This window comes from Saccoglossus kowalevskii, chromosome 6 (assembly GCF_978046115.1).
Source record: "Saccoglossus kowalevskii chromosome 6, keSacKowa6.1, whole genome shotgun sequence".
Taxonomy (NCBI): domain Eukaryota; kingdom Metazoa; phylum Hemichordata; class Enteropneusta; family Harrimaniidae; genus Saccoglossus; species Saccoglossus kowalevskii.
Genome location: NC_140646.1, coordinates 27,938,243 through 27,963,245, shown reverse-complemented (window position 1 = coordinate 27,963,245; position 25,003 = coordinate 27,938,243). Strand labels below are relative to the sequence as shown.

At 33.8% G+C, this 25,003-nt stretch overlaps 1 protein-coding gene across 3 annotated transcripts in view; it reads right to left on the bottom strand.

Moving 5' to 3' along the window:
• The window catches only part of LOC100375220 (palmitoyltransferase ZDHHC3-like), a 61,739-nt gene that overhangs the window by 7,026 nt on the left and 29,710 nt on the right, over positions 1–25,003 (bottom strand). For all 3 annotated transcript variants that reach the window (XM_085500301.1, XM_006817345.3, XM_085500302.1), the window contains 3 exons: positions 15,888–16,073; positions 3,290–3,435; positions 57–132 (listed from right to left, as the gene is read on the bottom strand). In XM_085500301.1, the coding sequence (XP_085356427.1) occupies positions 57–132; positions 3,290–3,435; positions 15,888–16,073 (408 nt within the window). The remainder of the gene's footprint in view (positions 1–56; positions 133–3,289; positions 3,436–15,887; positions 16,074–25,003) is intronic.

The following is a 25,003-nucleotide window of genomic DNA, read 5'->3' as shown; positions in this document are numbered from 1 at the left end:
ATTTTAAGTGAAATAAAAAAATCCTATACTGACTGAAACAATTAAGTTTTACTCACAGTAAATAATACAAAGTATTTTTGATTGTTTTCTCCTACGCAATTATTCACCCATGGACAATGATGATCCATTCTTCTGCAAAAAAAAAAGATAAAAATATTGAAACAATCGTGAACACAAGGTTGCATCTTTAAATAAAAGCACAACCGTGGGTTTTAGAGCCAATGCTGTAAAATTCCCACTGAAGACAATGCATGATTACAACCCATCATCATGCAAAGAACTAATTGCACAGAAGACTTGCCAAGGCTCGGCATCATCAATTATATAAATATTATATTTACTTTAACATGATCAGTGGACCCAACAAAGTAGATCAGTATACCCTCCTTATAGAAAGACCTACTTCCTGCAATTTTGTTGTCAATCAGAGGAATATTCATCAATATTTCATGCATTTTGTATCCAAATGCCAGTACAAGTGATTAAATGTTGTTTTCTTAAATGAAATCTTATATCTCAGCGCAAAGTGCCGGAGGGAAACAAGACCATATATTCTATTTGATAGATTAGTGGCTGTGTGCAACAGTGTATATCTCAGTCATATTACATCCAGCAGATAACAAAGAAGCTGCAAGCAACATCTTTATCTGATCTATCTTTATTTATGCAGTCTTTTTTTTAAAGTAATCACAGAAGTAGCTCTTCAAGTTGTTCTATTATCACAACACTGTTTATCAATGTGTACCCATGGTGTAATAGAATATACATTAAGTAATCAACAACTTAATTCTGGTCACATATTAGTACCAGAGATTCATTTTGCTAAATATTTGTGGTATACATACATGTACTAGGTGATAAAACTATCACTATCTGCATTTCAGAAATGACCAATTTTAAGAAAATCAACTTAGACACATACGGTACATGTAGAAGAAAAGTCATATTTAGACTTGGAACAACGGAACCTAATATATGAACCGTTTACGTCATTCATGACAAAAACCATGTCATGTGAGTGTGAGGATAGATTATCCTACTCATTATGCGTGTTCTGATCTTCTGTTTACAATGATCTTTCATATTCTATTCCGATAATTCAATGAATGAAACCTCTGGTTATATTGAATAAAAAACAGACTATGATTACCTACAACCATTTTCTATAAAGTACTGATTATGACAGTACATGTATACGTTGTCTAAGTAGCCTGGTAATGAGTGTATGGCATTTGAGTTAAACTATATTGCAAGAATAAAACAGACTGATGTTTTTGGGACTGCCTTATTTCATGCACCAGAATATATACATTTTTTTGTAACATGTCACCTGATCACCCTAGTGTATTGATATTAAAAAAGTAGTGCAGTTAGTGTTGTTCAAAATGAGGGTATAAACAATGAGTCAATCATAAAATCTCACTGGCTTCTTTGATGTTTTGCATGTACTTATTAAATCAATACATAACAGTCATAATAATATTAATCATTACAGGGAAACAAAGCAAATTTTCAGATTTACAAATAATCAATACAGTTTGCATAATTCAATAAATTTCTGTTTAATTGCTGGTCAATAATTATTATAAGTATTATATAGTATGTAAACCACAGGCACGATATAAATTAATGCTTCTATTATATTTTTAATACCTGACTGACTTGTATGGGTGAGTTTATTCTGATGGTTAGCAAAATACTTTTTTTTCCCAATATCAATCACAGCTTGAAGGTAACTATACTCTTTAATCCCCGAGTCTTGTCAGAATAATAGAAGAGGATATGATGATTTGAATGCTATGGAAATAGAAATCTTAGGGAGAAAGAAGTATCAGTTATGATAAGCATGGTAAACTCATTACATTTTATCTAATATGTACAATGTGGTCACATTCAAACTAGAAACTGTGATATATGCATGCATAGGTGTGGATGTGCTGACTGCAATGGCTGTGAATGAGGAGTGTCATTTTTAAGTGAGTATACACACTGGCTCTCAATGAAATGCCTGTATCACGGGCAAGAGCAAGGACATACTTATGGTAATATGGTCATGATACTGCCTTAAATTGGAAGAGTGTAACTTGCATATATTTCGATCAAAAATGAGAACCCTGAATGCGTCTTCTTTTATTTACATTAAGTGTGTAGTCTTAAATACCTCAATGTAAATGGTGGTGGTTAGTTATGTACTGTTTTTATCATGAATTTCAGCATCAAACAGAAACAAGTATAGTTTACATTTGCTTAATGCGGCATTTACATGTACCGGTAGTAAAGCATTAACTGGGACTGCTCTTGAATTTATGTCTGCAAGGGGATATTAATTCATCTACGCCAACAGAAAGATTATCCAAATGCCTGATATGATAGGGATTAATAATTGATCTTTTACCAGATGCAATCAGAATGTAATCGTAATGACTCGAATAAATAAAAAATCATTCGTAAATAATAAACTGAATTTTTTCTAGCATCTGACTATCAGTGCACGACTCAAAAATGAACAGTATGAATGATTTATCAATATATAATTTAGAAATTCAAAAATGCTGTCCAATTGACCAATCCAGCAATGGTGTTTTGACATCATAGAGAGTTTGAAATAATATTAATTATTGAATCAACAAACGCTTTAATTTGAATAAGTGCTTGGTCACAACAACACCAGCGTCAGATATGGTTAAAGGCATGGATGGCTCAGTATGGTCAAAGAAAATGTTGAGGTCTTGAGCCAATCACAAATACATATTTGAATTTTGTATGAAAGCTGAGAGACAGTATTTTACAAATAATTATAAATACATTTATAAGCCAGGGTACATGTTTCTGCCACTCAGAAATCTGTATGATTGAAGCATCATTTATAAAAGTTGTAAAGCAATAAAAAAATCACACAGCCAGCTCTCACAAATTGCAATGAAATGTGCCATCCACAACACCAGTGTGATTTTACTAATTAATAAATTTGAATCAAGCTCATTACATCTAATAATATAGATTCAAGTCAATACAAAAGGGATAATGTAACTGTACTTTATACTGTTTTGACTTTTAAGTTCATAACTGTCATATACTGCGACAAGGTCACAGTGTCTTCATAGATTTTTAAGATATACTCATCAAGTTAACATAGGATTTAAATTAAAACAGAATGCTACCTGCTCACATTTAAAGCTGGTAAAAATAGCATAGTACATTTTCAGAGACTTTCAGTGACTGCTAATATTGCTAGATGCAAGTTCAAGAACACTTACACACGTCGACCCATGCTGAGATGAATACTTACTTAATGCATCTTTTACAGACACTGCAATGATGTGCTCTTTCTGGTTTTATACTAATGCACCTTGGACACTTGTATACCACCTGACCTACTTTTAGACCTAGATTTGCTATATTATCGCTGGTTGCATTTCCTAGAGGCACAGCACCCTACAAAAATACAAAATAAAGAATCGCTATAATGAAAGCCAAAATAAGAACAGGAAGTTACAAGAAAACTCATCTGAATATTAAAAGTGCCATTAACTTAAACCAATAGCGAGTATTAAAGTGAAATACAATAAAAATGTCATAAAAGGCCGAACAAAAAAATTGTGCTTTTCAAAAATAAAGTAGGTACAGATTTAAAAAAAAAAAAATGTGTTTTCTTCCATACAAGGAATGTTTTTTGCAGATGTGTGTACGAGTGTTAAATCTTTTTTAAAGTTGTTTACATTACATCAAGTTTTTCTGCAAAATTTCATTCACAGCCTGGCACATATTTGTGATGTTTTCTCTAAAATATGCCCAAAAGATTCCAAAAATAAAAACAGGATAGATCGGGGTATACACACAATTTTTTTCTCAATACATAACAGTAGCTGCAGGTTGAAATTCAGCGCAAGTTTAAATACGTTATAAAGGTTAACCCATCCTCAAATTCACTCAATAAAAGTAAATCCGGATGTAGCAAATATCAATGAATATAAAGCGATTGTAATTAAAGACTATAATTCACCATGATAGCACATGTGCTTCTAAAAGAGCTAATAATGTATATTGATTTGTATTCTGTGACATTTTATGAGTTGCCGATAATTTGAATAATTCCAAGAAACTTAAAGCCTTGTCCATTAGTCTCATGAAGGTGGCAGGGGCAAAGCTACAAGCTCTGGGTGTATAAAGAAAAGATGGCTTCCAGATTTTATAAAGCAAATCACACTCATTCATTTTGATCTAAACAAAGTTCTATCCCAAGTACCAGTAAAACTGCAGTGTTAGATAATAAATATATTGCATATGAATGTATCTAAAAAATCTAACACACAAGTGAGTGCAACAAGAAGCCCCCCCCCCCTCTCTCCCCCATATATAATAATTGAAATACTTTAATTAAAGTCTCATGAGTGAAGGATATCAAACTAAATTTATTGAGATCAAACAAGTACTTAGATCAAAAGATATTAAATCGACTACTCGTGAACTAATCATTTTTTCTAAGAATGAGAACATTAAATCTGTTCTTCATCTGGGTTATGGTATACAATGCATCTTATCTGCACTTTGTTAACGAATGTAATCTTTTTTTATCGCAGTCTGTTGATTATGTTCTGTAAGAGTAATATTAGGGAGATTTTCGGCTGGCTTCCCGAAGGGGTTAATGTACCTTTCCTGATTGCCTTGCTCAACTTTTGTAATGAAGCGCTGCTGAAATGACAATCACTGTATTCGTAGAAACCGATATAGCCTAAAGAGATACCGGGATGAGTGTTGAGTGCTTCGACCTTTGATTTCTAGTTTCATGATGAGTGTGGAGGGAAAATGACATTGACCTTTTATTTTCTAAGGCTAATTTGTCCAGATGGTTGTGACAAGCTTTCATTTAAGAGAAATACTATACACCATTTAGTGGATAGCAAAATATTACCAATTATACAGGAAATGAGAAATCATCTCTGAAGGCAAATCTATAGATGAGGTATGGTACTCATCTTTCTTAAATTGACTAGCAATCATTATTAAAGTGCTATGTCAATGTTTGTAATGGGTTCCACACAGCAACATATACAATGGACAAAATTCAAAAGCACACCGAGTTGTGCATTTGACATCCATATATAAAACAGCATCCAGACTACTTTCAGCAATTCTACAGTGTTTCAGAAAGTTTTAATTTTCACAACTTTTGATTATTTATTTGTACTTGTAGGTTAATTTAAAACTTTCCAAAATGCAAGAGAATTTCCGAAAGTAATCCGGATGCTGTTATAAATATTATACTTTGCCTTATAAAAAATTTAACACATTGTCTGATAAATGTATCCACAGATAGCCAAAATGATTGGGAAAAAATCACACCAGCAGGCAATCTCATGACACAGTCAATGCTGTTCAAAAGTAAACTAAACAGCACACAGTCAGCCATTTTGAATTTGAACTCCAGGTGGCCATTTATGTTTGATTGAAATCACCTAGTCTATATCGGAAACTGTTTTTGGACACATTTGCAGACTGCAAATTTTAAGATTTTAGAAAAAATGGCAGTCAATTTGACCAATATGAACAAATCACAAATTCACAGCCTATGGTACCCATAGTACTGGTATGAGAAATGGTGACACTGAATCGTTATGTGAAAATATAAATGCGCTATCTGGCCTTTCAATTCCTTGCGAAAATAAGGTATATGTCAAGTTTGAATGTAATTGGTTCAGACATGTCCAAGATGCAGGTGGGACCACTAACACACACTACAGACACACAAGGGTCAATCCATAAGTCTGTTTCAATACTACTTCCAATCAGGGCTTATCAGTCAAGGTATGCGGTAAAGAAAGCAGAATCTCAGCACTAGAATCTACATCGCATGCACAGTTCTTAGTTCTGATAACATTCAGGAAACTAAACTCATTCAATTTCTAATTTCAAGGACAAATTAAAGTGAATCAATACAAAGACTGCTAATTCAGAGGTGTATATTATAGATGTTCATGGGATGAATTTCATGAAAACAGCAGGTGAGGTAATTGTTCAATATGACTAGACATGAATAAATTGAGATGACAGTGTTGACACAGTTCATGCATATGCAATTACAGCGACTACTCAAATAAGCTAGACACTTATTGATAGCTTGGCATACATCAGGAATACATGTACCTTTCATGAGTACAAACTTTCTCAGTTAATCTGCAGATTGTGAACAAAGTATTAGTGTAAGGATTTATGTTGGAGGGGTAGTCCTCACAGGTATGAAAAGTACATTATGAAAATGAACATGTCTTTCATACGCATACAATTATTTCATACAATATTTTGTACAACCCCCAGAACAAGTGTGAAAAGTACGGATTTAAAAAAAATGACAGACAGTATGCTTATCGCATCGTCTTGAGATAAAATTGTTAAGAACCCCACAAGATTTGCAAATTTAAAAGGGAGTTTAAAAACTACGGTACACGAGGGTAATACCCTAACTGTCCCTGCTGTAATCTTGAATGAATAAATAATGTCATAATTACTGTGATGGTCATAGAAGGAGACAGCAACTTGAAAGTGAGAAACTTTAGTAATACATGTGCATTGTATATGCATAATACATGCATCTTGTCAAAGTATAGTTTTTTAAAACACAGTAAAATTTAGATTTTATTCCCAGTTAGTTCAATAGTGACAAAACTGAATCGAATCAGCCATCTTGAATCAGAATATGGAACAACTGACATTACGTAGCTGTACACAGTTTGAGTGTGATCAGTCAATGTATTGTCAGAGATACATGTATCAGACCTGAAAAAACATTATGGTCCCAATATACACATGTATATAGATTGTTCATACCAAAATGTAAAATAGCTGTCTATGTATAACCAAGATCTGGGTTGGGAAAAATTAAACATTAAAATGGCCACCATTCTACCAACTTGAATTGGACTGTCAAACAAATTAATGTGGATATGCGTGACATGATGTATGAATAAAGTTTGAACAAGATTGGTCAAAGCATGTCGGGATATGGCTCTGGAACAGCATTCAAAGCATGTCGGGATATGGCTCTGGAACAGCATTCAAAGCATGTCGGGGATATGGCTCTGGAACAGCATTCAAAGCATGTTGGGGATATGGCTCTGGAACAGCATTCAAAGCATGTCGGGATATGGCTCTGGAACAGCATTCAAAGCATGTCGGGATATGGCTCTGGAACAGCATTCAAAGCATGTCGGGATATGGCTCTGGAACAGCATTCAAAGCATGTCGGGGATATGGCTCTGGAACAGCATTCAAAGCATGTCGGGGATATGGCTCTGGAACAGCATTCAAAGCATGTCGGGATATGGCTCTGGAACAGCATTCAAAGCATGTCGGGATATGGCTCTGGAACAGCATTCAAAGCATGTCGGGATATGGCTCTGGAACAGCATTCAAAGCATGTCGGGATATGGCTCTGGAACAGCATTCAAAGCATGTCGGGATATGGCTCTGGAACAGCATTCAAAGCATGTCGGGATATGGCTCTGGAACAGCATTCAAAGCATGTCGGGATATGGCTCTGGAACAGCATTCAAAGCATGTCGGGATATGGCTCTGGAACAGCATTCAAAGCATGTCGGGATATGGCTCTGGAACAGCATTCAAAGCATGTCGGGATATGGCTCTGGAACAGCATTCAAAGCATGTCGGGATATGGCTCTGGAACAGCATTCAAAGCATGTCTGGATATGGCTCTGGAACAGCATTCAAAGCATGTCGGGATATGGCTCTGGAACAGCATTCAAAGCATGTCGGGATATGGATCTGGAACAGCATTCAAAGCATGTCGGGATATGGCTCTGGAACAGCATTCAAAGCATGTCGGGATATGGCTCTGGAACAGCATTCAAAGCATGTCGGGGATATGGCTCTGGAACAGCATTCATTCTAACGAAATGACTGCCAGTTGGCAATTTGAAATCAGATCTAAAAAAATTTTTTTAAATGCAATGTCCCATAATATTCAATTTAATGTATCAAGCTTGCATGAAATCCATCTACACACTACCAAGATCTGTAAAGATACTGTACATGTGTACATATGCAAGATGATTTGGCTATTTTGAATCAGAAAATTAAATGAATGGATGTGTGCATACATGTATGAAAAAATAAAATGACATGTGTCTAGAATCAATAATGTCTAACGTGTGTACGGAGTTTGAACAAAATCCATCCATAAACGTCCAAGATCCGGTTTCGGAATGCCAGAAATGCTTGATTTTCAATGATTCTTTAGCACAAAAATGGCCACTTTTTAGCCATTTTGAATCAGATCGTCAAACCAATATCTGTATACCTATTACATGATATACATGTATAATGAATTAATAAAATTTTGTAAACATAATCTGTCAAAAGCATGTCAAAGACATGGCATTAGAACTACATTCATTAAAACAAAATCAGTCAAATATGTCAATTGGACATTTTGAATCCAATCTGAAAAACAAAATGACATGCATCATGGTCCTATGTATGTTCCAAGTTTAAACAAAATCCACTGTAAACGGCTGAGATCCGGTTCCGGAATGCCAGAAATGCTTGATTTCAATGATTTTTTTAGTTCAAAATGGCCGTCATTCGGCCATCTTAAATCAGATTGTGAAACATATCGACGTTCATATGTAGAATATGATGTACATGTATTGTTTAGTTTGAATGTAATCTGTCCAGGCATTTCTCAGATATAGGTTCAGACACATGCACGCACGAATGCATGCATGCACAGAACTTCATCCATAAAGTCCCTGCTTTCGGACTGTGTCTGAACAGGGATGAACAAGTCTCCCACATTTACATAACAGTATGTCATAGTAGTATATATGACAGTGCTTGGGATATCAAACAATAGATATCAAAGTGTTTATATAATAGACAATCCAGAAAATGACACTGAGCGTTTATATTCCTAAAAACAACGACTGAGAACCTGCGGCTGCTTGTATTAGTGGGAATTCAACATCTTGCATCATATTGAAAATAATCACCAGTACCACCATGTAATCCATGGATACATGGTACGTCCACATGCATCACCCGGCAACTGTCAGTTCATCAAGACAGACTAATGAAGCATTATTACCTGACAAGTTACAGACGAGGCAATTAGCATGTATATGTGTCCTGTGGGTGCAGTCTGCACTGCTTCTCTCAATGCTACTCTGATGAATCAGCTGACTGTCAACATCTTGTGGTAATAAATGCACACTCAGCAATATAACAGCATATGTGTACAAACATTAAGACTAGGGGCCATCAAGAAATATTTTCCCGTTTACTGCGAGATCCCGTGTTGTGCGAGATATCAAAAGTGAAAACTGGACAAAATTAGGTTAAATAATTTTAATGAAGTAAGGGTATCTCAATGTCATATTTCCTTTTGACATTGTACTATAAACAACCAGCCTCTTTGCTGTTAGTTATGCATATTTCAATAAGAGAATTGAAGATATCATCTCAAAATGAACAAATCTGAGAGAGGTTTAACAAAAAGTCAAAAAAGTAAAAAGTTTATAAGCCCCACTTGACAAAATTGAAGCAGCGCTAATAAAAAAATCTCAAGATTAAAATTAAATTTAGTTGAAAGCATTCAATTAAGTTATTTTATGTTGTCCTAAAAGTTGTAAGATTTTTTTTCCCACAAATATGTGACATTTTGTTGCTATTGAATATACATACATGTGTTAAATGTTCAAAACACATTGATTTTCAGTATTTTCTTGATCTTATAAATGATCAGTGTTCTCCAGGAGGGGTTTTAGCAGGGCGCAGCGCCCTGCATAGGAAGTCGTGCGCCCTGCATAGGTAGTCGTGCGCCCTGCATAGGTAGTCGTGCGCCCTGCATTCACATTTCCCGCCCCGATCAAATACATTGTATTGTTAGTTGAGTATTCAGTGTTCTCCACGAAGGGTTTAAAAGGGACGAAGCGCCCCTCTTTAATTTATTTGCGCACCTCTTCAATTTGTAGCGCCCCTCTATTTATCTTCAGCACCCTTCTTTGTTTTCGATGACAGGCTGTTTCACAGTCCTGGAAGATGTCCCGACGACGTTATTGAGAGACCTCTTATTAATTGATAGGCGATAAAACAAAGAACTAAGAGACAGATAGTGGCATAGGTGACAACTAGGACAATGGATTTGATGTCTGGGGGAAAAAAGGGCTGAACAAGTCATTGAAAATGCCACAGTCCCCGTTAAATTTTGGAAAGTTCTCTTTGTGCTCGTCATATTAAAGCGGAGGGGTTGTCGCGAGCGTGTCCTTGAAACTTGAGTTCCAAGTGGAGTATACAACAGACTGTTTATTTACATCAAAACACGAGTTCATTGTAGTAGTAATATGGCCAAAAATAAAAACAGCCATTATTCGGTCATCTTTGATCTGATTATGAAACACACTGATATGTATGATGTATGTGTACATAAGTTGTGGAAATATAGCAGTAAGGCCAAAAAGTCAGATGGCTGTCAATCGGCCATCCTTGACCAGATTTTGAAACAAATTGTCATGGACATGTATCCTAACATGTATAATCTATGTACCAAGTTTGAATGACAACTGACAAAGCATGTCCAAAATACAACATTTTCAAAAAACAAGATGGCTGCCAGTCGCCATTTTGAATCGAATCTTTAAACCACTGCATGTGCATATGTCCCACATAAGGTACTAGGCACATGCAAAGAATGAACGGAATCGGTCCACAGGATTCTGAAATATGACTCTGAACAGACTGACGCACGGACGGATGATGGACAGACAGACTCAGGAACTCATGGATGGTCGGGGACATGTATCCTAACATGTATGATCTATGTACTAAATTTGAATGAAAACTGACAAACCATGTTTAAAATACAACATTTAAAAAAAACAAGATGGCTGCAAGTCAACAATCTTTGATCCAATTGTGAAATAAATCGTCATGGACATGTATCCTAACATGTATAATCTATGTACCAAGTTTGAATGAAAACTGACAAAGCATGTCCAAAATACAACATTTTCAAAAAACAAGATGGCTGCCAGTCGGCCATTTTGAATCGAATCGCTAAACCACTGCATGTGCATATGTCCCACATAAAGTACTAGGCACATGCAAAGAATGAACGGAATCGGTCCAAGGGATTCTGAGATATGACTCCGGACGGACGGACAGACGCACGAACGCACAGACGCACTGACGCACTGACGCAGACCGAATTATAAATAAACAAAAAATAATGAATGGATGCGTGAAGTGATTGTCACAAGCATTGCGTTAATCACGCAATGGGATAGTCAAAACAAGTTTTCTCATCATTCCTTAGATACTTAAGAACAGGAGAACCAGCAACAATTTATTGGTCCAATTGCTTGTTACTTGTTACTTCACCAAAACAAAACGTACGGTAAACACTGAAACAACATGGATGTCACGGTATCTGATTTGACCTTTGTCCTCAGTACCCACAATGCAATCAACATAATGATTAATTTATTTACAGTCATCTGATTCGATTTTTTCTTTTTCTTTTAAATGGTAATTTTGTTATGTGAAAATATTTTTCTTCTTATTACTTGGGGTTTTCAACTATTACAATATCTCAGTGCATTTATAAAACCTATAAAAATGGAAATATTTGAAAGAAATTTAAAAGAAATAAACGAAAGGCTAGAATTTCACAACTTGTTCCATTACACTTTTACAAAGAATAAAATTGATATTCTTCAAGTGGTTTAACTTATTCATCAAAATAATTCAAGAACATTAATATAGTACTTGTACACAGTATTTAATTGATGTAAATATAAAAGTGCTAAGAATTTCCTTTGAAATGTTTTATTAGTATGCTAATTATATGCAAATTAAATATGCTAATTATATGCAAATTAGCACCCCTCTTTAAATTTTATTTGTGGAGAACACTGATGATGTAAAACAAGCAGCCTGTCGGCTAAGATAGCTCCGCTGTTAGCAATGCACATTTCATTTAAAGAACTGAAGATATCATCATCAAATGAACAAATCTGAGAGAGGTCCACATGTAGTACCTATATGTATAATATATAAAAGCAATTGCACTTGCGGTTTTTAACAAGAAGTCGAAAATATCACTTTTTACCAAAAATTACAAAAATATTCATCACAATTAGAGAATTAAAGATATCATTACAAAATGAACAAATCTGAGAGAGGTCCACATGTAGTACCTACCGGTATATATGTAATATTAAAGCAATTGGACTTGCGGTTTTTAAAAAGAAGTCGAAAATATCACTTTTTACCAAAAATGACAAAAATATTCACCAAAATTAGAGAATTGAAGATATCATCATGAAATGAACAAATCTGAGAGAGGTCTACCCAAGGTACATATACACCAAGTATTAAAGCATTCAGGCTTGTAGTTTTCAAGAAGAAGTCGAAAAAGTAAAACATTGACACGGACGACGACGACGGACAATCACTCATATGATAAGCTCCGCTCGACAAAGTCGACAGCGGAGCTAAAAAAGGTTAATGCTGTTGTTAGATCAGCTTCCAATCTCCATTTCTCCATTTTCCACAGTGCACTTCCCTTTGTACTACATGTGTATGTTCACAAAGAAACCCAATTACTGAGTTACTGCAGGACACAGTAATTCAGATCAAGGGTGAATTTTAAATCCTCCCATGTGTCACATAATTGTCCCAAAACTCCAATAATTTCAGAGTAACGCAATTGAAGCTGACATACAACTCTTCTGACTGTACCATAACTAATTGCCCACAGAATGTACTGCACGTAGGGATGTAGTACAACCTGTATGGTGTGACAGCTGAGCTGACAAATATGTTTCGGAATGTTCAAACCTCAATGTGAAAACTAGAAAAACCCAAGCAAATGCTTCTACTGTTTTCGTTGTGATCGATTCGAAACAATGTGCAAGTCTGTACAAATTGAACGAAAATCGGATAATAAATTACTCAAATTATAGCAACATCGAGAAAACACTGATGACAGATTTTGTTGACATAATCTAATTTCAGCATGCATGTAAAAGCACACCAGATTTTTGCAACTCTCACAACTGATGAAAAAGTAAATATTTGTGTTTTAGCGGGCCTCCCTTTTACACACATGTGTTGCTAAGATGACTTTGAATAATATTACCGGTACATCAAGTCGGTACAAAAAACGTGGTTTATATGGGCTGTTGAGTAGTCAAACCTGGCACATTGCTAATTGGTAAAGTGAATTACATTGGCTCTATCCTAATAGGAAATAACATTACGAGGAAAACACATTAGCTGAGGAGCATGTACCAAACTCTGACTACGCTGTGATTAATGCACAATTCTAGCATATGCTGACAAATACAGGCCAATCACCTTAATAAATTTAGAAAGTTCTCCTTTGTGAAGTTAACTCAATGTTCTTTGATGTTTACTGTCGAACAACAAACATACAACTATTTCTGCCTCAGCATTGCTCATTCTGCTTCATAGAACAATTCAAAACTTGGTGATTCAATTCATTTGACCAAACTATTGTTTATCAGATACTCCTACACATAAACAGCAATATTTTACAATGTTTTAATGCATTTGGCCAAACATACCCAAAGTACATACTGAAAAATTATGCAAATCAACTAATTGAAATGCAGATTGATGCCCAACAATAATCATGCGGTTTTCAACAAGAAGTCAAACATATCACTTTTTACCACAAATGACAGAAATATTCATCAAAATTAGAGAATTAAAGATATCATCGCAGAATGAACAAATCTAAGAGATGTCAACCCAAGGTACATATACATCCAGTATCAAAGAAATAAGGCTTGTACTTTTCGAGAGGAAGTAGAAAAAGTAAAAAGTTGACATGGACAATCACTCATATGATAAGCTCGGTCAACTAAGTCAACAGTGGAGCTAAAAAGGCAGCATTAACTAAAAAGTTACATTTGTCAATTACTAAAGGTACATATACAGATCTTCTCATGTTAACCATTTCAATATAATATGAACCATAAATATTAAACAAGTATAATTTAATACTATTAAAAATATGGCTACATTAATATTTCATTTCTCAAGAGACCAAGATGCATCATATTACAAATTATATATATATTTCTGTCTGGAATATTAGATAATCGTTTTTGGTTTAATGCAGGGATTTAAAAACAAGTCAACTATTAACCCAGAGGCTGCCAGTTGTCGTGTCCTGATCATATGACATTTATACAAGAGTACATAGAAAGAGGCTTAACAAAGGCAGGTATATCCAAACTTACATGCATAATCTAGATTAATTAAACTGTCATTTCTTGGGAAAATCCAGATAACTGTCATTTTTATTTTACATTGGTGGAATCTTGCACAGATGTATTAAAGAATGAGTCTGTTTGTTTGGGTGATATTTACTCAGCAGCAAGTGAGTGGGAGATGTGATAGTTTCCAATTAGCCCCATTAGCATATTAATACATGTCCCTATCTCAGAAATGGCCTTGTGTGTAGATACAAACACAGAGGATGGATGAACAAAGTGACCCAAATCAATATTATAGTTCTCAATTTTTGGACAATCCAAGGCAGTGTTAAAAGACAAGTGAGGTACTTGTGAATGGTATTAATTTATAAGTACAGTGTACAGCCATATTTAAGCACCACAATGCAGAGCAAATTTTAATTTTACATAAAGTGTGTTTAACAGACATGGTATACAAAGACCATATTGAACAGATGCCACATGTTCCCTAATTATCAAAAAATAATACATACTTTATTGGTAACCATATTTGTAACTTAAAGCACTATAATAGTTGCAACATATGTTCTGTATAGGTCCCAAAATGACACATAAGTATTATATATATATATAATTAATGTATGTAAAATCAAAGAAAGTTTAGAAAAAACTTTTATGTGCTCAAAGTATTGGAGACATTGAAAATTAATTAGCCTTCCAAACAAGAAGCTTGGCAACTAATATTTGTCTGCTATTTGAGATGTGATCCACATTATTGAAGTTTATAACACTTTAAAAAACAGAAAATACATTTTATTTTACATCTATTATTTTCAGTCTAATTTATGCCAGAGCACCTCTACCACAAGTGCAATTTAAAACTTATTTTTTGAGATACAAAAAAATGGCTAATAATAATTAGATAATCAATATGCAAGTTTTTCATTATTAAATTAATCACATTTGTGAATTCGCCAAGACCATCTATGAACCGAATTTCAATGCAATGTGATGCTTATGTAATTAGTATGCTCACATTCCAATCCCAAACTAATGCATTGTTCAAACACTTATATACCATGTTTAAGAGATCTAATAAAACCATTATGGTGAAACAAAATGGCCAATGTTTGGAGAAACATTTCACTGCATTAAAGTACATGCATTGTTTGCGACAGAAAGCTTATCATCCATTATATCAGAATCGTCAACAACAGAGTATACAGATAAGATGTTATGTTAAACTGTCTCAAAGATAAACATTATGCACATATCCTTGATGAAAATGAAAATTTCCCTTGTCGCCAACTTAATTTATAAATTATGAAAATAGTAAGGGTAGACTCAATGTAGGTCCTGCATTCACAAGTAGGTGTAAAGTTAAATTGAAGTCGTCACAACGTTGGAACCACACACACACACACACACACACACACACACACACACACACACACACACACGTACACATACATACAGACATACACATACTTACAAAATATATTATTTAGTGTCAAATAAAATATACTATACTATACTATACTATACTACTAAGTGCAAAGACTCCCATTGTGAGCTTCCCATAGGAATAAAAAACAAACTATGAACATGTACTTTGTTCTAACTGATGCACTTTAACAGAAATGTACTTACCGGATCAGTAATCATGCACTTGATATGAGAGGCATATCCTAGAAATACCAGTGTATTAAATATCATCATATTTGTACAGGAATACAGAGTAGATACCATAGGTGTAAGAACCACATAGTTAATGACAAATATCCCATAGGCAAGCAGTAAATAAGTGACAACAGCGCAAATAATTCCACAGGGATCCTGAAACGGAGAAAAAGAAAAAAATTATGATGCTAAACATAACAAGAAACTGTTCTACACACGCATCATAATTTAGCAAATTTGAGGATCAAAATGGCTGCCAACCATATTTAATCAAATGGTAATGAAAATGTATGTGCATATGTAAATTATCATACATGGTCTTTGTATTAGGTTTTGAAGTGAAAGCATGGCTCTGCACGCTGCATCAAAATAATGATAAAGATAAATTACAATTCTTATTTACAGATGTGTGCAATGACTGGTTTTCATTATACAGGAAAAATGCTAAATATTAACTTGTATCCTAATAAAATTATAGGTAATAAATCTTTATCATTGGAACAAGTCATTTTTATAGATTGTATAAGAAATGCATGATTTGTACAAACACTAGATTGTATCCATTGTGATCACATGTGAAAATTTAAGACGACTTGCTCCATATTTCTCTACCTTAATGAAACATTAATGGAGTATTGGTATGAACGTAGTGTGAAATAACTACTGCAACATGTTAAGCCATCCATTAAGTTCAAATTCATGTACCAGTGCGTGATTTGTAATTTTATTTGTTTTGTAATATTGAAATTGGCATGTTTTGTTTATATTGAGAAGTCTGCTTATTTGATATCAACAAATGATTACCTAAACTGGCTCTATTCGGAATGATTAGTTTTTGTTTTTAGCAATAAATAAATAAATGGAAATGTGAGTATCTTGAAATTTGTGAAATTGCAATCAATTCATGTTATTTATTGTCCTATAGATCACCACAACTGAAGACAGTCTAATGATAAATGTTTAGAACACAACCATTGGTTTATTATCAGTTATTTGGCAAATGGTTTGGTCACCATACATAAAAATGCGAGTTACTGAATTGACAGGGAATGGAATCATAGTGCACCACTACAAACACAAGCATATATGTACCGGTACATACATGTACAGTGCATACGACTCCAAATGAAAATGTTCCCTGGTTTAATTGTCTTTACTCCATCGCATGAGCGATGTGTTATATTAAGTTCATTCAAACACAATAAACTTAATCACTGATCACTGCATGTATATCAGCTCTATATATTCTTCAGTTTACAGAAGCACAAAAAACCTACACTAGACCTGACCAACGTGCTCTATTAGAAGTACATTTTCAATAAATGCACATACACGTATAACCCCAAAATCACATTTGTTGTACACTATTATTTTGACCATAGAAACACCAAAAGCGCATACACCACACTAATAGAACAAATACAGTACACATGTAGTAACAATATACTGGTACTAATTTCAAAGGATATTGCACATCAATATTTATGCATGTCAGTTCGTCTGATTGATAACAAAATGGGGTTAAATAATGATGAAGGATGAGAAGAAGAAAATATTTTACGACTGCATATAACATGCAAACATCAAGTTTTGCTGGTCTCTTGAGAAAAACGTAATCTTGCATTTTCACAGGAAACAGACGAGATCACATCCCTGAAGAGTTTCATAACTGGATCTTGGTAAATAAGAATCCTTTTCAAATTACTGAGCACAATCCTGACTTGCATATTATCTTGAGTATATTACATAATGTTCCTCTCAACTGATAGGGTGGTAATGCTGATGTAAATTGTTAATAAAATTGAAAATTAATAAGTTTGGGATTACTATCTACAATATGGATGTAGGTAATAAATATTTAATTATCACTAATAAAGCACGGATACAAACTCCTGTACATCACTTTAATTTGTCCGAAATCACCCTGAGACTATTTTTCAATGTTATTATCAGACAAAGATTACAATGTGCAATAAGGCTTCATGATATGAGGTTATACAGCTTTAATACATACATTGTGCATGTACAATGATATGTGATTAAAGGCCCAATTCACTTGCCCTGGCAAGTGTGAATTGGAGGTGTGGCTATGCTAATGCGTGGTGTTAATCACTTGCATAGCCTGTTTCAGCGGTCCAACATCATGTGACTTTGATTGACAGTAGTAATTATTCAAGATTAGTCGCGCGTACCTTTATCCGGTTCATGTTTTTTTACTTTTATCCGTCAAAATCTCAGCTCGTAGACTATTTATTGTCATAAATACTACACACAGTCACTGCTGTGATATTCATAGTCACATGTGTCCACTTTAGCATGACATAATAGACCTGTAAGTTCGAGAAAACGCGTTTTTACCGGAGCTTGGCTGGAGCTGTTTACTACAGCGTGTCAAGCAAGAAAATAATTGTTTAGGAGTGTATTTATAATATACCTGGGCCTTTAAGAAGTAATAAAGTTTCATGCACGTACCAATCAAATGCATTTTAACAAATCAAACAACGCAGTGGACACTTGGAAAAATTTAGGTTAGAGTTAGGTTGTTACTGCATTCAAAAAGATAAACTGCACACACATTACCAATAAGCAAGGACATGAGAGAAAAACAGTCAAAGATGAACAATATTGCATACTTTCACAAACGTACTCGTTTAGAGTTTTTTTTAGAAAAGTATGTTTTGGCTATTTTGTGACCATCTCCCAAAAGTCACATCATTTGTATCAAGATTTACAAATCACATAACTTGTAAAATGAATCTTCGTGTGTATGTAATATATTGACAAACAGTAGTTACATTATATAACATTATTATACATCTGTCACCGTAACGCCACAAGTTACAGCGTGCCGTAATTTTGCGGTATTTTCATCCTACCATACAAGGAAATGACAGTACACCGTCGCATCGACCTCCGCTGCACGTCGGTGTCTTCTTGCATATTTTGAGGTATCCTTGTAATAACCACATAGTACTATATTTTGCCAAACATAACACAAGTCCCAAGCTGGCTATGCATTTTCATAAAAACTTGTTCATGAGATATATTAAGTCAGATGACTCATTTTACTGTACAATATAGTGATGTCAGTAAAAAGCTACTTAAATGTTAAGTTGTGCTTGGCACTGCCACTATGTATACTGTTTGTCAAATATTTGACTTTTCCTTTCAACATGATAATAGCCTATTCAACAATTAGGCAATAATGCACTTTTTGTTATGCCATTAGTAACAGATTACCAATATCCTTTAATATCAAACATTTAAATGAGCCTATATTTGTATTATGGTAGGAGAAATGAAGTTTACAGCTCTCTACAATGTACATCAGTCACCAAGGAGAAATGTCTATTCTCAACATCCCAAGAATTATTATTGAATCAAAATGAACCAAAGGACACAGGATATTAACTCAAAATGTGTTCACTGCAAAGCGCATTAGATTTCACTATAGTCAAGGACACATTTGTATAGTTTGTAAATTAGTCTTTGTATACAGTACAAAAGCTAGCTAATCAGAGGTGATTATATAAAGTGACTTCCAACTCACTAACGTGTGAAGATACAACACAGGAATCTAATGCAATGTTCATTTATTTTTATGAGATATGTCTATAAACACACATATTAAAAATAGTGATCACTGTGTTTATCGATGGACATCAATCTATCTCAAAACATCTGAAAACAGCTGCAAGGGAATCTATCATACGATAAAACAAAGTTATATTTGTGTCGCTAGAAATATTTACAATTTGATGATAAAAGGTCATTGAATACAGATTTCAAAAATTTTACATAAAGTCGATCAGAGTATATTCTTGTCTTGAAAACAAAACAAATGCGAGTTTTCAGGACGAACAACAATTTGTCTTTGTGAAAAATTAAAATTTATATACAATAAGATGTATATTATAAATCTAATCTTGTACATTAGCTTGTCGTAATAACTCTTTTATCATACATGGTTTCATTAAAGTAAATATGCTGCAGGATAAATAAAAATGATTTGTTGGAATATTTCACGTCAATAACTTTATAGTTTCAGTTTATTTCACATGAAAATTAGAAAAGGTTATGATATGAGCATTTTGCAATGCACAGTCAACATTGTGTACTTAATTTTGTTGTTTTTTTCTTAAGTTAATAAATAATAAGAGTAGTTTTGGTGTGAAACGTAGAATAAACAGTGAAAACCTGTATTTCATGGTATTTTTCACTATGGAGATACAGGTGTTATGATGAGACAATGATTGATATCACAGATACATGTATAGCAAGAAAAAAACAAATTCTATTCATAATCATTGTGACTCACAAAATGACCAAAGCAAGCACACACTTTATTTTTGCTTAATCTCAAAGCAATATTTAAAATTAATTTAGCTCTAAACATTTTCACATTGATATTTTATAACTTCATGAATTGCACATACCGGGTATGTAAAAAGTTTATGATATTGCAGTACTTGCGTGACCTGATAGATGGATCGAGTCAGCCATCTTGAATAGGAAAACCAAAGTGATATGCATCAATCCCCCAGTAATGGTAACTCCTTCCACCAAGTTCTAAGAAATTTAAACTCACATGCCTAAGATCTGGTTCTGGACATATCACCTGATTGTAGTGTGTGTTTTTGTATCATATAACTAAACTATTGTATGTAAGTATGCAATGATGTAAAATCTAAGAATATATGATTTGCTCAAAGCATGTTGAGATGTATACTGTAAAATACTTGTAAAACTTATTTTTGCTATTTTTAGAAAATAAAATCCAGCGAATATACTTTTTTTCCTATATTTCACATTTAACTGATCAAGAATCAGTGAAAATAAATTCCATACAAAACACCCTAAAAGCCTTTTCAGCAAAAATTAATTCAGTTAAAATAATGTATTTTACAGTATCTGAAATAGACTTTGTCAAAAACAAAATGGCCACCAGTCAGCCATCTTGAGTCAAATTTACAAATCAAAGTTATGTGGATCAACAACCCTTAATGGTCAATCCATCCACCTAGTTTGAAATAACCAACACATGCCCGGGATCTGGTTTCAGACATATCAAAATACATGTACCTGATTTTAGTGTATTGTTATAAAATCAAATGTATTGGATGTATGCATGAGACTAAAAATATGCTCTCACAACGTACAGTGTACTTTGCATATACATGTATGTGTATGGTACCAACCATGGGTCAATGAATTGGCTGAATTCAGGCAATTGACATAGCTTTGAAGCATTTGATTTAAGGACACGACAGATTCCCTTTTTAGTTAAATAGTAAAACAAAACTGAGATAAGCCATTTTAATTCAGAAAATGAAAAAATTTACATGATGTATCATGTCGTTGTACATTTTTGACCAGTCAATGAACTGTAAGACATGTTTAAAATAGCTACACGCCATTTTAGTGAATACGTCTCCATTCATGAACTAACTGAATCTTAATTTAACTAAAGTGCCAACAAAGTCATCTCATTGTGGGAATATACTTTATTTTAAATTAGTGACATCTTGAATAAGCGAAATTACAGATTACCTAAATTAGCTAAAATAACATGCTAGCTAAAAAGACATGTTTTACTGTATGTCAGGGATATGGCTCTAGAATAGCAATTGCATTAAGCAATTTTGAATGTAATCTGAAAAAAACATTATGGTCCCATGTTCATTGTTTGTACCAAGATGGACAATAGCTGGCCATGTATAACCAAGATCTGTATTTGAAATGGCAGAAGTGCTTTATTTTGTTGAATTTTTAACATTAAAATGGCCGCCATTTGGCAATAGTGAATTAGATTGTCAAATGAATAGATGTGCATGTGTGTGACATGATGTACCTATCAGGTTTGAACAAGATTGGTCAAGGCATGTTCTGGATATGGCACTGAACACCATTTGTTTAAAAATGGCTTAAATTTAAAAATGTGGTCATTTAGAATCCGATTTGATAAAAATTATGAAGTGTATTAAGGTTTCATTATTTTTATAATGTACATGCCAAGTTCAACCAAAATTCATCCAGGCATGACCAAGATCTGGAATGGCAAAAATGCTTAATTTTGAATAATTTTAGGCATAAACGGCCGACATTCGATCTTGAATCAGATCGTAAACCAAATGAACACGCATTCGTATGCCAAGATATATGAAGTATGGGTGAAGTTTGAATATGATCATTACAGGAATGTCTGAGATAGATGGGTATGCATGCATGCATGGAGGTCAATCCATAAGTCACTGTTTTGGAACTGCAAGTGTTTGGACAGGAACATTTTATTGGGACAGGAACATTTTATTGAGACAAAAATAAGTATCGGTAGTATATACATGAAACCTTTATATCTTGCCGAAGTACCAAATTGAAACAAGTTATTCAAAAAAATGGAAAAACAATTGAAAAATTAAACTGAATAGGGAATTAAAAAAAAAATATTAGTTGATTTTTTTATATTGCAATAAAAATTAAAATAAGTATGGATATATTAAGTAATAATAGCCTTCTTGATATGTACATGTATACCGGTACTGTCTGATTCAACAAGCACACACACTAAGTATATATGTTCATGGAAGGACATTTTTACATTTATGGACATGAAGGTCGTTTTTACCATTTTATAAAGTACATACCCTATTCATGGAAGTCATCACACACGTCCAAGCAATTGCAATTAAAATAATTTATTAATGGATGTTTTTTGTGGGTCTTTAAGTTTATTTACAAACACATTAAATTTTACATCTTCTGCATATGTGCCTGAGTGGCACACACATTTTATTTTGGTCTTTAAAAGACAACATACAAGATGAGATAATGTTCCTTATAAGGTATATCCATTACCATTTTGTCGTACTGAACTGCTGCTTTACTGTACTGCTAATTTTTCACACCTCTGCGATTCAATTTTCATCTGCATCAAAATTTTAATCAACACTATACAGAGAGTGACAATAATCCTGGAGATTATTTTTAATGCACAGTTATTTTAATTCGATGATCGAAATGAATTTTTCTTAGAGTGAACACTACAGTAAACTGTTTTCAAATTTATGATTACATGTTGGCTCATTCTATCATGCACATGCCAAAAACATTGCTTCAACGAGCAAAATCAAAGTCATTTTATAATAACACTAATGTTGGAGATTTTGAAAAAATATTAGTAAGTAAGTACCTTCCCTCATCAATTGTCTACCTCACAATCAGTTTTAGAGAATATAAGAGGTAGAGATGACATAAATATTTTATTGATATATAGATACATTTTATTATTACTTATTTTTAATGATAGAAGCAAACACACTGTGTACTACTACACATGGGACCATCCTGATTGATTGTACATACAGATACCTAGTGGCATTTACAGCGATCCCATCGCTGCCACCAATGGCAACTCTTCTCATCTGAATACAAGATTGAGAAAAACAAATCCTAAGGGAGCATCAGCATGAACTCTGAGATTTATTTTGCTATTTTTTGACTATACAAGATCTATTCGGTGTTGATTTTTATCACTTTCAGACTGCCGCTGGAAACGGTATCTGTCGAGCTTACCACAGAACAAAGCACATCAAATGTAAACAGACCGCCAGACATTTTATCATTCTCTTTCAGGACTAAACAAGTAATTAAAATGATACAAGTACAATTTAAGAAAGCACGTCAAGAGCCCTGGTGAGTTGAAAAAATATACTAGACAAGGATTGAAGAGCAGCACCAAGATATTAAAAGAAATAAATCAAGAATCAACATTACATTAAGTGTTGTTTTGCCCCATGAGGTTTAATCATGTTTGGCCAATAGTCCAGGAGAAACCAAATCAACCTTAAATTGATGTAACGTATATAGGCTCATTAAGTGAGATGAATATCTATTTTGTGAATAAACTCAATAAAATAAACTCAGTATTATAGCACATCACTTACCAAAAGAGTCAAGACAAGTTTTACAACAGAAATGGCTGTATATACAAGTAGCTCAGAAAATAAATTGAAAAACGAAATTGGTTAATAAAATTATGCAAATTACATAATTACCTCACAGTTGGGTCAACAGATCAGGCAAGTGAATTTCAATGAAATCTGACAGTATTTGTGATATCAGTGAAACTGACAGAAACACACAGGGGGGGGGGGACATTCAAGAAGTTCCTTTGTCTGCTCTGCACGCAACAGCCAAAAATACACAAACAGAATAATTTGCATAATACTTTTTGCACAAGTATGTATCAATTGCTTTTTAATAACTAACAGTTATTACATACTTGTTCAGTACAGTAGCAATAAAAGTATAACAAAGTATAATAATAATGAAATAATAAAGAAAGAGAAAATAGTATTATAATGTTAAGTATAAAAGTAAAAGTATTTGTAGTTCAACTACATGTATATTGAACCAAAACAACATGTAATAATGATCTATTTTGATGCAGTAGAATACCACGAGATTTCAGCTCAAATCCATACAATAAATGCACACAGGAAAGATAATGTACAAATGTATGTTTTCAAACATAGATATTATTGTCGGATCCAAGTTTGAAGACTGATTATGACTTAATTTGTTAATAATGCCTTGGTCTTACCACCGGGAGCCCCGGAACTATGATCAACTGTATGAAGTCTCTATAGGGGGAAGGGGGGTATCGGCTGATTACGAACCACACGGAGGTTACGACTGTTAGCCTCGCTCAACTGGCTTGTAACCAGTCTTGTGATTGGTTCTTGACAAATTCTTCACAGGACATGCCTCCAACTGTGCTGTGTGTTCAGGCCAATTTGTGTAGTTTTCTTAATTTATTCTGCAGATATCGGTAAAATATAGGTAAGGTTTTGGCGAAATTTGAAAGAGCAACTAATATTCTTCAACCTGATATTTTTAATAGATTTTATTTTTCATTCTGTTCGTCTATTTTTTCCAGTTTAAAAAATATGAGCTCGCTGGAGCCTTTATCCCTTGACTATTTCTTACACTAGATACCAGCCGATACCCCCCTCATAGAGACTGTATACAGTTGATCATAGTTCCTGGGCTCTCTGTGGTCATACATACATGCATTACATGCAAAA